At 37.3% G+C, this 13098-nt stretch overlaps 1 protein-coding gene across 1 annotated transcript; it reads left to right on the forward strand.

The window, feature by feature from the left end:
* The first annotated feature begins 5 nt into the window (after positions 1–5).
* LOC138193043 (interleukin-17 receptor D) lies at positions 6–12912 on the forward strand. Its single transcript, XM_069140818.1, has 12 exons — positions 6–252; positions 5168–5252; positions 6280–6438; positions 6881–6999; positions 7772–7895; positions 8138–8176; positions 8301–8446; positions 8657–8731; positions 9966–10032; positions 10654–10824; positions 10940–11112; positions 11276–12912. Exons 1-12 carry the CDS (start codon positions 130–132, stop codon positions 11795–11797), a joined length of 1803 nt encoding a protein of 600 aa, XP_068996919.1. The 5' UTR covers positions 6–129; the 3' UTR covers positions 11798–12912.
* The last annotated feature ends 186 nt before the right edge of the window (positions 12913–13098 follow it).

Genomic DNA, 13098 nt, shown 5'->3' on the forward strand with positions numbered 1-13098 from the left:
TCGCTTATTCTCACGCACTAGTAGAGGAACTTCACCATCAGATTTCTCACAATTACTTCCAGCCAGTTTGTATGTGAGTTTGTGGTGTGGTGCTCACAGTGGGGACAGTGTCATGCTGTCTGTACCAGCATGTGGAGGGCTGCTCTAATTTTATACCAGTTGTTGGCACTTGCTAAGCCTGTCTTGGCTCAGCATGATGCCACAGCTACTGCGATCACTCCTCAGAACTGCAGTCTGGACTGTATTAGAAAGGTAAGCCACATTTCAAACCTATAATTTCTCCTTTGTGTTGAAGTTTTTTGTGACACCTGTTAACAGTGGAGCAGGACTTAAATATATAGTTTCATTTGTAGACTGGCTGGGTTCTCTATACTGTGCACACAAGGTTTTTTCCAACAACATAATTCTTGTATTATTTCCTCCCTCTTACCCAGCAATTTTGGCAAATTGGATAGAAACTGTATGCAGAAACTATAACATGCAGTACGTCATAATACATAGTGTGCAATTTTACACCTAGTTTTAGATAAATCTAAAATTAGATGATGAACAGATTGACATTTTAGATGTTTTCTTAATCTGTTTTTTTAAACATGAGTTAATCTAAAATTATACGTCAACCACAAATTACTCCTATTAAAAAAAGACAAGAAAAATATAATTCTTCAGTTAAGATGGTCACATCCGAAAGTAATGGTTCTGAGCTTGAGGGTCAGGCCCTTTAAGGGGTCACAAGTAAAAAGGTTTGGAAAGAGGAAGAAATACATTTATGATGCTTCACAAACAAGGACATTAAAGGAAATTTGGAAAACAGTACAAAGTCAGTCAACAAAGTAAAAACCAATACAACAGTTAAAAGTGCAGATAAATGGAAGAAAACAAGTCTTGTTGGACGATATTAAAGAAAGCAAAGAATTTACTTGTAAGTTGCTCAGGAAAGATATTCCAAAGGGTTGGAACATTAACCACAAAATCCACGTCACCCTGAACTCGGTGCAATACCATGCAGGGCCTTAAAAGTCTGGAGTAAAATTGTATCATAGGTTCTAAATGACAGAGTCACAATTAGAGAGGCAGGAGTAATAGAGTAATACAACTGAGTATAAAACTATGAGTAATAAAACATTAAACCCTGAAAAAAAACACAACTGAGTTTACAACTTTTAACACGGGATTTGAGAGAGAGAGTCTGATAAATCTAAGTTTCTTGATGTGTACAACACATTGGGCTTGATTGCCAAGAGCAGGCAAAAACTTGGCCAGACGTGTACTGAAAGCCAATATACTAATTTAGCTGAAGAAAACTTCAATCCTCGACTACAGTAAGGCTTGTAAGCAGGCAAGATAACTTGGCTGATTCGGATGGCTTGCAAGCCAGGTACTGCTGTTTAAGATCTGCATAACAACAAAAATAAATATAGTGCTGTTTGATGCAATGACCAGAGAGAAAAAAGGATTGGTCCTAGAATGAAGCCCCGAAGTACTCCATATCTAGACCGTGCTCGTGAGGAAGTAAAGCCATAAGCAAACATCAAAAATATTCTGTTTCTGAAAATTGCAAAGGGAACAACTAGAGGGTAATTCCAGAAATACAAACATGTTGTCAACCTATCAGCAATAAAGCTATGATCCACGATGTCAAAAAAGGTGTTAAGGTCAAGCAGGACCATCACTGATTATTCACCTGTATCAGCCTTCATTAAGGTTTCACTGACAACTTCGACAAGGGAAGTCTGCTAGAAATGTCATTAAAATCTCAAAAATGTTGTTTCTGCTAAGACTTGCAGCAATTGTTTTGACAATTTATATATCGAGAACATCGAACAAGAATTAAGTAAAATGAAACTAAGAAGTACAAATCGCTCTGAAGGACATTTGCAACAGAGGTTGCTGTATTTAAGGAGTCAAACACAAAACAGGTTGAACTGGACTCAATAAATTAAGGAAGAACTAAAACATTTTCAAATGAAAGCTTCATGTTTATCAGCTGAAAACTTTAAAGGCAAGACAAGTTTCTCCACCACTAATATTTACTTTACAAACATTGTCCATGTTTTTTTATTTTTTTATTCCTGAACTGATAATTATGTCTCTTTAATAACAAAAGGTTTTTTGTAAAGCCATTTGTATTTGATTCTTAATATAAATAATTTGTGACCAAACATTGAGCTTTGCTATAAATTGTTAAAAACCTTACAAAATGTATTTCTCCTGTGGTGACTTAAATAGGTTGCACTGAGCAGCGAGATTATGAAACGATAAAATATTGGAGCCTTGGTGCACTGTTTCCTCCATCTGTTTATGTTCACATTTACTCTAAGGTTAGTATGTGTTCTGTATACCGCATCTTTCATATCCTGTGTGGTAACTTGATGCAATCACAAAGAGCTAAATATTCAAAACTTTTTGCCGATTTTGTCTATATTTTGAGCATCTTCTTTGTGTTGATCTCCATGTTGATTATGTTCTCTAAGCTTGCGTGCAAGTAAGTACTTAAGCTACAAAGACACTCTGATGGCCATTGCCTGACCTGACAGTTTAAACCACCAAAACCACACAGTCTTTCTCTTTTGCCCGAGGCAGACGCAGTATTTCTCTTTGTCCCATTTTCTTCACCTGCTAGTCTAGTTATGGACTCTAAACCTGCCGAGCAAGTCTGCAGTACATGACTGAAGTATAAAGCAACACTACCATAACTAAATAATGTAAAAGGTTATAAAGTATTATTTTATGATTTTATGAATGCTTTTAATTGTTGTATTGTTGGGTTTCTCTGTTTAAAGTTGTAAAGTTCCACTGTAAGGACTTTAATGTGTTAAGTGCCATGAAATAACCTGTGTTGTGATTTGGCACTATATAAATAAAATTGAATTGAATTGAACTGAAAGTAAAAATACAAATTCTTGGGACTGAGAGGATATGTTGTTAAATATAAATAATTAGTTAATACTGGTGAATCGGTATGCAAGCAGCACACATATGTGTTACTTTCATTACAAGATAAATCTAAGGGGTTGGCTTTTTAATGGTGGTTGTCTATATATTTTTTTCTATCTGGAACATTTATTTAAATGAAACTATGTGAGATGTTTAGAACTCATCACATTGGAAACCTGTGATCAAATAAGATACTTTTATTGTTATTATCGGAAAAGTAATTAAATACAAATAAATATGGAAATTAAAGTAACATATTTCCCTTTCTTTCTCAAGTTTGAATCAGAACAGTCTGATATTGGTAAATCTGAGTAGAATTCCAAAGATCTGATCAATGCTTTAGTTGTTCTTCTGGATACTTAAGGGAACAACTAGTGATCCAAGACAAGAATTAGCCACAGCTAATGCTGTGCAATGCAATCACATTTCACAAATTAAGCATTACATTGACAACGCTCAAAAAAAGATCCACATTCCTGTATTATATGATCAGGATTTATGGTTCCCCATTAACTCACTCTGACAGCGCTGTCAGTGGTGATACAGGGTTTGAATGATGATAAGTAAGTGTGTGCAGATGTTTGGAAATCGAATATCCTTTGTTGGCCTCTACTTAGCTTTTAATGTTAGACACTTTTCTTTCGTTCAAGTTTATATGATATTGTTTACTATTACTTAGAATAAAATATGGATATCCTCTCCAATAGCACATTACACTAAGGACTGAAAGCAGTTGTTTTTGTTCAGATCTCATATTTGAGATGATATTTTTTTATTTAAAAAGTATGTGTCTTAATCTATAGTAAATTTCACAATGACTGAGGCATAATATTGTGAAAGGCAGCAGGGAGTAGGGGGCATACCAAATAAAACTTTAATACACAGTTGATCCATACAAAGAGAAAACAGAATGAAGGGAGGAAGATAGCATAAAATAAAAAGTAATAAAAATCAGATGCACAATGACGATACAGTATATGTCATCTAATTAGACCTTGCTAGCTATCATAAATTAAATACAAACTGAGAAATCTGAACAGTGTGTTGTTGTGTGGGTTACAACAGTCCCCAAAAATGGATCAGTTGTTTCTAAGTCATGCTATTCAAATCCCAGTTTATAGGATTCATGACAACCAATGTTGCCAGCTATCATCTCTCATTTTGTGATCAAAATTACCCAACTTAACCTTTTGTGCACATTGTGAAACTATGAGACTTTTTCCACATTGTGCAAAAACAAAAATTTAAATGAAATCAAACTTCTGTCAATTCTCGTCCATCTGAAACTGTTGCCCCCAGTTCCAATGTGGCTGTTCAGAACAGCTATGAATGAATATTCTATTATTTTCATATTATTTTTGTCAGGCAATAATGTTCTTTATGATCAAGGTTGTGCCCCACCTGCAACTTAATACAAAAGTACTGCAAGCTGAAAGCTCTCTGAGAAAAGCCACCTGTGTAAATGATGGGAGAGATGTAATGTTCGCTAAAAAATTAGTGCAACAATAGTACACATTTTCACCTTAAAAGCATTCATAGTGTTGTACACGTGAAAAGTGAAAGAAATAGTTGTGTAGTGAAGAACAAAAACAGGTGTTGAGAAAACTGCAAACCTATGTTCTCACCTGGTCGGTTGCTGTGTAGATTGGGCCTGCTTTTCAAGTTCAAACGTTCAGACGAACTTAGGCAATCCAACAATAATTTTAGTTGTTACCAATGCCTTTAATTAAGGCACAGCTATAAAGACCATTGAGTAAAAGTGTTTTTAGATTAACCTTAAAAAGTTTAAAAACCTCCACAGAAATGGGAAAATCTACAGCACAGTGAAGACAGTTCCATAGTCCAAAGTGAAGGTGCTTAGTCCTGGCTCTCTGGACTGGCAGGAGCCTTTTGTGAAAGGGTGCCAGGTCTTTGGCAGTGAGATGTGGGGATTAAATTTATGGCTGACAGTGTAGGGAGGCAAGAATGGCAATATGACACAGCAATACTGCAAATCCGAGCTGTATTACATAGCCTTATTTTCATTTCTTTGTTGCTGCTATTACTTACTATACTAATTTCCTCCGTTCACCTTTCTCTTGGCAGCAGAACAAAGAATGCACACAGTCCTGGTTCTAATTACATCTAACGAGTCGCTCATCAGGTTCACCTGACACATTTCCAAATAACATCAGCAGAAATGCAGTTGAAATTGTGTAGCCTGACTTCATTATTACTTTCTCCACCGCAGGGAGGACCTGCATGCGAATACTGCAGAATAACCAGAAGTGATGTGAAGAAGGTTCTGGGTTTTAACTCCATCAAAGTGTTTGGAAGTAAGTTGAATTCTGGCGGACTGCACTGCCCTCACAGTTTACAAGCAAATGTTTGTGCTCTGCGTGACTTCATTACACACTGTGTACAGAATGAACTTTTCTCAAACACAGTTCAGCAGCACTAACATGTTGCTCAGCCTGTACTCAAGGTGTCTAACCTGCATGCCCTCAACTCAACTTCTATCTATGCTTTTCACAATGAGTAGATGTCACACCCTTTGCCTTTTGACTTAGCACTTGCTTGCAGGCTAGCCTCAAGATCAAACAAAGGAGAGGTATAAACTGTCGTCATCCCTGGGATCAAAGTTCAAGTTTGCATTGAGCATTTCTTTTTCGTTTAATAGCAGATGAAAATCGGAACTCCTGATAATCTCGTATCAAATATTTGTCAGACTCCAACCTTGCTTTTGGCAACTCGACCTTTTTTTGATGCAAAATTCCATTGCAGTTTTATCAACTGTCAACTAATTCCACAATTTTTAGCCAAGCCATCTGTCTACTTGTGATTGTGTGTGAAACATCTATTTGATATTAAAACCACTGGTTGGATTCAAATAAAATATTGTTCAGACAATTGTGTTACCCAGAGGATAAATGTAAATAATTATGATTCCTTAATTTTTCTTTGTTTCATTTCAGTTTGTCTGGAGCTGCATAGGAACAGCTACCCACTTTAGTTTATGGCCAAACAGCAACATTCACATCAGACTAATCTGTACATTGCATTGGTGCAATTTAGCAAATATTAGTATGCTAAAAGTCCAAGCATATTGATTTTAAATGTTAGCATGTGCATGTTAGCAAATACAACCTCAGAGATCTGTTAATGATGGATATCTGTTGACAAATCTTGCTTAAATATCCAGTTTCCTAGTTTACATTTGATGTCCCGAAATGTATTAATCGCTGGCTTATGCTCTGTCAAAATAAATGATAGTCCACTGTGTGTGTGTGTGTGTGTGTGGGTGTGCGTGCGTGCGTGTGTGCGTGCGTGTGTGTGTGCACGCACATTGTTTTTCCTCCACAGGTTGTATTCCATGGCCATGTTTTGAGCTGTTTGGTGATAAAGACCCTAAAATCTGTCAACATTATGTCCATGCACCAAATGATGTGGAGGTTGAGTTTGTATATGAGCCAAACCCCAGATCTGACACTGTTGTTGTCTCCTGGAAGCCCAGCTACTATGGTATGTTGATGCACATTGTCAACTAAATATGTACCCTTATCTTGTACTTTAAAGACAATTTCTGGTTGCAGTTGTTATAAGGTCACATTGGTTGGATTGCCGTTTTAAGACTCAACTCAATCATCATGTCAGACACAAGTTGGCCCCCCCTTGAATAATTTCTCACGTCATAGTTTGACATAAACAAGATCTGTTACAGGTGACATAGTGAATTTCTATGAAAGGAAAAAAATTCTCAAGCATTATGAGAGTACTAAAAAAATAATTATGGTTCATATGACACTGTAACAGCCGGTAATGTTTAAAGCTTAATTGACCATGAACTGAACTAGTGTGTCACATGCAACACTCGCATGTATTTGACAGCGAGCAACTTGGATGATGAAATTGAGCCAGATTCCATCACACTGGTGTCACTATGTCCATTTTGTGTTTGTTGCAGGGATCGCCTTCTTGCGGGGCTTTCAGGTGTCCCTCCAGGCTCTGGGAGGGTCTGGTGTAGCCTGTCAGCTCTTTCTCTTTCAATGGAACATTTCTCTCCCAGCTTCACATGCTCAAAGGGTACAAAGGGCTTCACTCACCTTGTTCTTCACTTATTTTTCTGTCTGGTGTGCTGTGGGACGACATGGATTCTTCCTAAAAACGTACAGCTTGCACAGCTTTTAGTTACAGAAATATCCTCAGCTATTTTTATTTTAAACAGAGAATAAAATAATACAATGTAGTTTTCATACAGACGTATTACTATTTTGATTTGTTTTGATCCAGAAAGTGGATTCTAAATTTTCCCAATAACATTCCCCTGAGAAGACACCATTGGTCACTTTTAGTTTCTCGGCAAACTCCCAAATTTTGATGTGCTGATTGCGAAAAGATGCTATATTTTGGGTAACAACACAAAGACATAATCCTTTCCAAAACTGAAAACATGTCCTAATAGGAAACAGCTGTACAATTTATGTTAAGGCTCATCCAAAAGTTATAAATATTAGGTGAAGCCACATCAAGGGAATACTATTATTTATGTAGCCATTTGTTACAAGCATGTCATGAAGGGTTTCAAATACCATGTCAAGTGTGACATCCTCCACCAAACGTTGACTAGCATGGCCATTTTTACAATATGTAGCTAAACCTAACAGCTATCAATATAAGATACAGAATGAAAAAAACATTTTGTTTTTAACAGTTTAACAGAAGTGATTTTATTGGAAAGTACTTCTCCACAACATGTAATGCATTTGTTTAAAACTTATATAACCTGTACGCAGGTAAAACTGTGCAGTGTGTTTTTAAGGAAAAGAAAGGTCTCAATTTTTGCGATATTCTGCAGGTGTACAAGTCTGACCCTTTCCCCGGCCTCCCCCTTGGATCGCAGTATGCCGTTACTGTCATGGCTCTGCCGGTTCCTAAGGAGTGGGAGAAGTTCTACCACAGCAAGATCTTCTCAACACGCTGTAAGATCCCATTAAGCTCTTGTTAGATATAATCTCATGATGCACACACACACACACGCACACACACACACACACACACACACGAGTTCATACAGTTTGCAGTTACTTCTGGGGGTGACCTTAAAAGCCAGAATCCTGTTAGCTCATTTGCAGTCTGTCTAGTTATGACACCTCATACTTTTATATAGGTATATCTTAAAGTTTTAAAACAGTGTTGATTTAATGGTAATATGGTTTTGCAGCATGTGCAGAGAAGAAAGGTCTTGAGTACTGCAAAAAAGGTAAGAGATACGTCCAATAAATCACAAATAAAATCCAGTCTGGTAAAAGAAACCCATCTCATGATTAAACGTTTCTTCTTAAGATCAACTTTACATCTATTATTTGTTTATGCTCTTGTTTAAGACTGGTATCCGAGACATATTGAGGTTCAGCAGGAAGGCACTGCCATCACTGTGACCTTTAATCTGGCCCCCCCAAACCTGGGCATTAGAAGCTACTTCTCACTGTGTTATGCAAATGGAGGAAAGAAATACACAGACATAATACCTGTAAGTGGTTTCTTCTTCAGCTTTATATTTTTCTGCTTTGTTTTCATTTCAAAGAAATACACAGACATAATACCTGTAAGTGGTTTCTTCTTCAGCTTTATATTTTTCTGCTTTGTTTTCATTCCATTCATTAATACATTGTTTATGTTACAAAAATATGCACATAAGTAAATGTAATATTTGTATTAACCATTCATTGAATTTCCTTAGAATTCCACCAAAAACAGAACTCACTATAGCTATCAGCTGAATGACCTTCAAGAAGGAACCAATTACACTTGTGAGGTAAATTACAGTGGCTTATAACTAATGTATACCTTAAACTGAATATACAGCTATCGGCTATCAAAATGTATTTTTGGTGAATGAAAACCTTAATGAAAACCTTTATTTAATGACAACACTGAAATACAAAATATATTTGTAGCTTTCATTTTCTTCATCCCGAAACAGCATTTCTTGCAGCTGTACAAAATATTGTGAACTCAAGTCTGCTTACAAGGTCTTTTCTGGAGCATTCCAGCACATTTTATTTACTTCATTAGCAGATGGAGTTGGCTCATAGTCATAGAAATGGTTCCGTTCTTATAACTTGACCTACGTTTGAAACTTTGAGATAAGCTCCAGAAAAGATTTAAGTTAAAGCTGCACTGATCAATATTTTTTTCATAACAATGGATCTAATTACTGAGTGTAATTTTAAGAAGATCGGTTATGCTGACAAACCCACTGAGAATTATCAGCTGACCTTTCTGTTCCCCTCAGCTCCACAGAGCTTTCTGACTTTCAACTCAGTTGCTGTGTTCGAAGTTGCATACTAACACATACTATTTTGAATGCATAAGTGCGTTTACATTGTCAAGTTTGGAAATAGCAATGCACTATCAAAACATAGATGAGGTACTCAAAACGGTGCAGAAATTGAGTATGAAACGGAGGAACCGCTGGCCAGCAACCTACAGTATCTTAAAGCTTTGGTGGCTGCAGCCGTTGCCATACACAGGAGAAAAGTTTTATTAGTTTTAATTTATGGGTAAAATAATCAAAGCCGGCAGATATGTTGGTGGGTGATACATATGAAATGTTGCGGTTATTTCCGGTCGGTGCAGAATCGCAGTGTGATTTGAGACAACACTATGCTGTCAACATTCAAGCAGGATACTACACAAGTAAGTGTATTAGCATGTTAGAATATACAAGTATTATTGTATGAAATTTAAAACAGAGCAACTGTTTTGGTTTTCGGGGCCACTGTACTTGCACCGCTTTCAAAATGTCATATCACACAACAGTTTTGTGCACAAAAGCTGACATAAAGCCCTTGTAGACACACGGTAGTCCACATTCTAAGTTCCCAACTAGCTGGTAGTGAAAAGCTAAACTAAACAGTCCAATGAGAGCAAAGTTTTGTAAATACATTAAAGTGATGTGTATGTCAATTTTGTATGCCAAAATGCAATTTCCAAGGTCCAATAAACTTCCAATAAACTTAAATGCTCAAAATGTTTTCATGTCACAGATCGCAGCTAACGAAGTGGATGCAGTGAGGAAAACATTCAATATTGATGTCATGCACATTCAGAAAGGTAGGGGAGTTTGTTGAGGCTGCTTTTGATCCACACAATCACAATACATTTGAACAGGTGCAATTCTCCTTACTTTTTGGTGAGGAGATATACCATATCTTTTGGCCTACAGTCCAAAAGATACGGTATATCTTTGTGTCCAGGTCTTTGTGCTCGACACAAATACGCTATTTGATACATGTGTGACCAGTCTTTCATTCTTTAAAGTACAAATAATGCTTTGAAATGCTGAGAAATATCCTGCTAACTATAGAGCTACAGTCCACAAGCAATTAGCTATCCTAAAGACTCAGGATAAAGAGTATGTATCTCTGAAAAATACACTTAACACTTCTCAAGTTTAATAGAACCCCCCCCTTCCCCCAAAAACAAACAAACAAAACAAAAAAAACTAACAACAAAAGTTATTTTCTGGAAGCCAGGTCGCTTGTCTTATAGAATCACACCTTTTTGTGGTGTAATATCCTTACTCAAATGTGTATTATTGTGTTTTAGCTTTGTAGGGTAGAGTGGTATCATGTAACTTTCAGAAATAATGTAAATAAGCACATTGCCCAAATGTCAGACTATTTCTTCAAGGTCTCACACTGATTTGTCGTGTAATTACAACTCCACCTTTAGAGGGTGCCTCGCTGCTCTCCGTCACCCCCTCCCTGGCTGTGGTGCTTCCACTGTGTCTGGCTGTGGTAGCTATACTTGGAGTCCTGCTGGCTGTTCTCACCAGGAGGAGGCCCAAGTGCATGAAGGCCCAAGCCAGGCCCAAGCGCATGAAGAAGGTTGACAAAAAACCAGGTGCAAAGACAAAACAAACATTTATTATGAACCTTATTCCATTGTTCTGTCTTTTCCATTATCAGCAGTGTGTGAAATGCATCCAGATTTTCTTTTTTTTTTGTCATCACTTTAGACATTACCAGTCAACAAGAAGCGAGCAGGCCTCAAGAAGATGTAGTGACATTGCCCAGAAGCAGGCTGATCCCTCCTCGTCTTCTGATTTGCTACAGCAGCTATGATGGCCCTGCTCATGTCAAAGCTGTCATGCAGTTAGGGGCCTTTATACAGCAGCACATGGCCACACAGGTAGTAAACATGACATTTAATGGCTTAATTTGCAATGTTGTAAGGACAGTTTCTGCAAAATTTTGCCACTGTTAATTATTATGTGGTCCATTTCATCATTTCTTTATTATAAAAATGAAATAGAAATGGAGTTAACTGTAGTATCAGATAATTTTCTTCCCAGGTGTGCCTGGACTTGTGGGACTCTCTGAGAGTGGCTGAGGAGGGCAGTGTAGCTTGGCACTGCCGGCAGATCCAGGAGAGCGACTTCGTCTTAGTGATATGTTCTCGGGGCCTCAATCAAAGACCTGATTTGGCAGAGAGGGATGATGAAAATGAGGAGGTAGACAGAGGGCTAGATTTTGGGTGCCACGCCTACAGCTCTGATGCTGTCATCCAACTTATTGGAGAGGAGGTAGGTCGAGCCAAAGCCAGGGGACAGGACCTGTCCAAATACATGGCCGCCATTTTTGAGCACTCTGAGATAACGGACATCCCCATGGAGCTGAGGCTCATATCTCACTACACGCTGATGAGTGACTCACCACTGCTCTTCTCCCACCTCCACGGAGTGGCTCTGCACATGCCTGGGAGTTACCTGAAGATAAGCCACATCTCGGAGGAAGGCTTTGCAAAGTTGCCAGCAGGAGCTGCTCTGCAGTGGGCTATCTATGAGGCTGGGTTGGCAATGGGGGCAAAAAGGTAGCATGCTGTGAGGGGAGGGGACCAAACTGTGAAGAAGGGATTCTGTATACCCTGATTTAATATTAGTTCTCAGCTCCATAAAGGAAAAAGGTTGGCCTGCAGATAGACATTCTGGATGAAAATTGCAGGAAATTGAGCTCACAGCTACAATCACTGATGTGCGCTCACGCTTTTTGTTTCAACAGAATATTTTAAATAATACAAGAAATGAAAATGGCAATGAAAAAAAGGATGGAAACCTAAAACAATCAAGTTTAGTTTAGATCATATTTGTCCTATTTTAGCTTCTCTTCATTGGCTTCCTGTAAAATCAATAGAATAGAAAGGGAGTTTTTCCTACCAGTTGTTGGTCATGTGAGGGTTGTTGGATTATTGTGTCCTTTTTTATCATGTTGTTAGGTTCTGTTGAAATGACTTTAATATGTTAGGTGCCCTAAAATAACTTGTGTTGTGATTTGGTGCTATATAAATAAAATTGAATTGAATTGGCCAAGACAGAGCTTTCTGACACTGGGCAGAACGTCTTGAGATTTCATGCAGCCCTGCACAGATTCAAGGCACCCCTCAAACAAAACCATGCCTCCTTCGTTTTTCACCATCGGTGTCCTTTTCTTGGAAAACTTTATCTTTTTGTCTGTGAGCACAGAGCTAATGTGAGATATTAAAAAGCTCCAGTTTTGTTTCATCTGTTCAAAGGAAGTTCTCCCAAAAATATTGTAGCTTGTCAATATGCATTTTTGCAAATTCCAGTTGTTTTTTAAAGTTTTGCTTTCAACTGTGGAGTCCTTCTGGAAGCCAAAAATAGATTTTCCAAAAAACAAATTATAGCCTATCTTGCAATGCAATGTAAAAAGTCTCTATAAAATTATATACCCTACAAATACACTATTTATCTCATTAAAATAAATCAGTAACACTGAGAATATTTATCTTAAAATACATACTGAACATTGTATGCATGGATGTTTACAGACATTCTTTGTTTATATTCATATAGGCTACATATATTCTTTATTTTTTTTACTGACTGTCTACTATCACATGAATAAATGGTGTGATTTGTCTTGTCTTGTACATTATAATGTGTATAATATTTGTCTTCATCTAACCAGCTAAATAAAATACTGTAAATGCCTTTTCAAGTTTCCTCTTTCTCATCAAATATATTAAATACTATGACTCTTGCTAAAGTTGTAGGTTTGCAGGTGGGGAAAAAAAACTCCGACGTTTTTGTATTCGAAACTGTTTTAATTTAATATCCACCTTATATAAATAAAATCGAAAGTTTGAAATTGTAATTAC

This window comes from Embiotoca jacksoni, unplaced genomic scaffold (genome assembly GCF_022577435.1).
Source record: "Embiotoca jacksoni isolate LCO1_2020_lvr unplaced genomic scaffold, fEmbJac1.0.p SCAF_9, whole genome shotgun sequence".
NCBI classification, from domain to species: Eukaryota; Metazoa; Chordata; class Actinopteri; family Embiotocidae; genus Embiotoca; species Embiotoca jacksoni.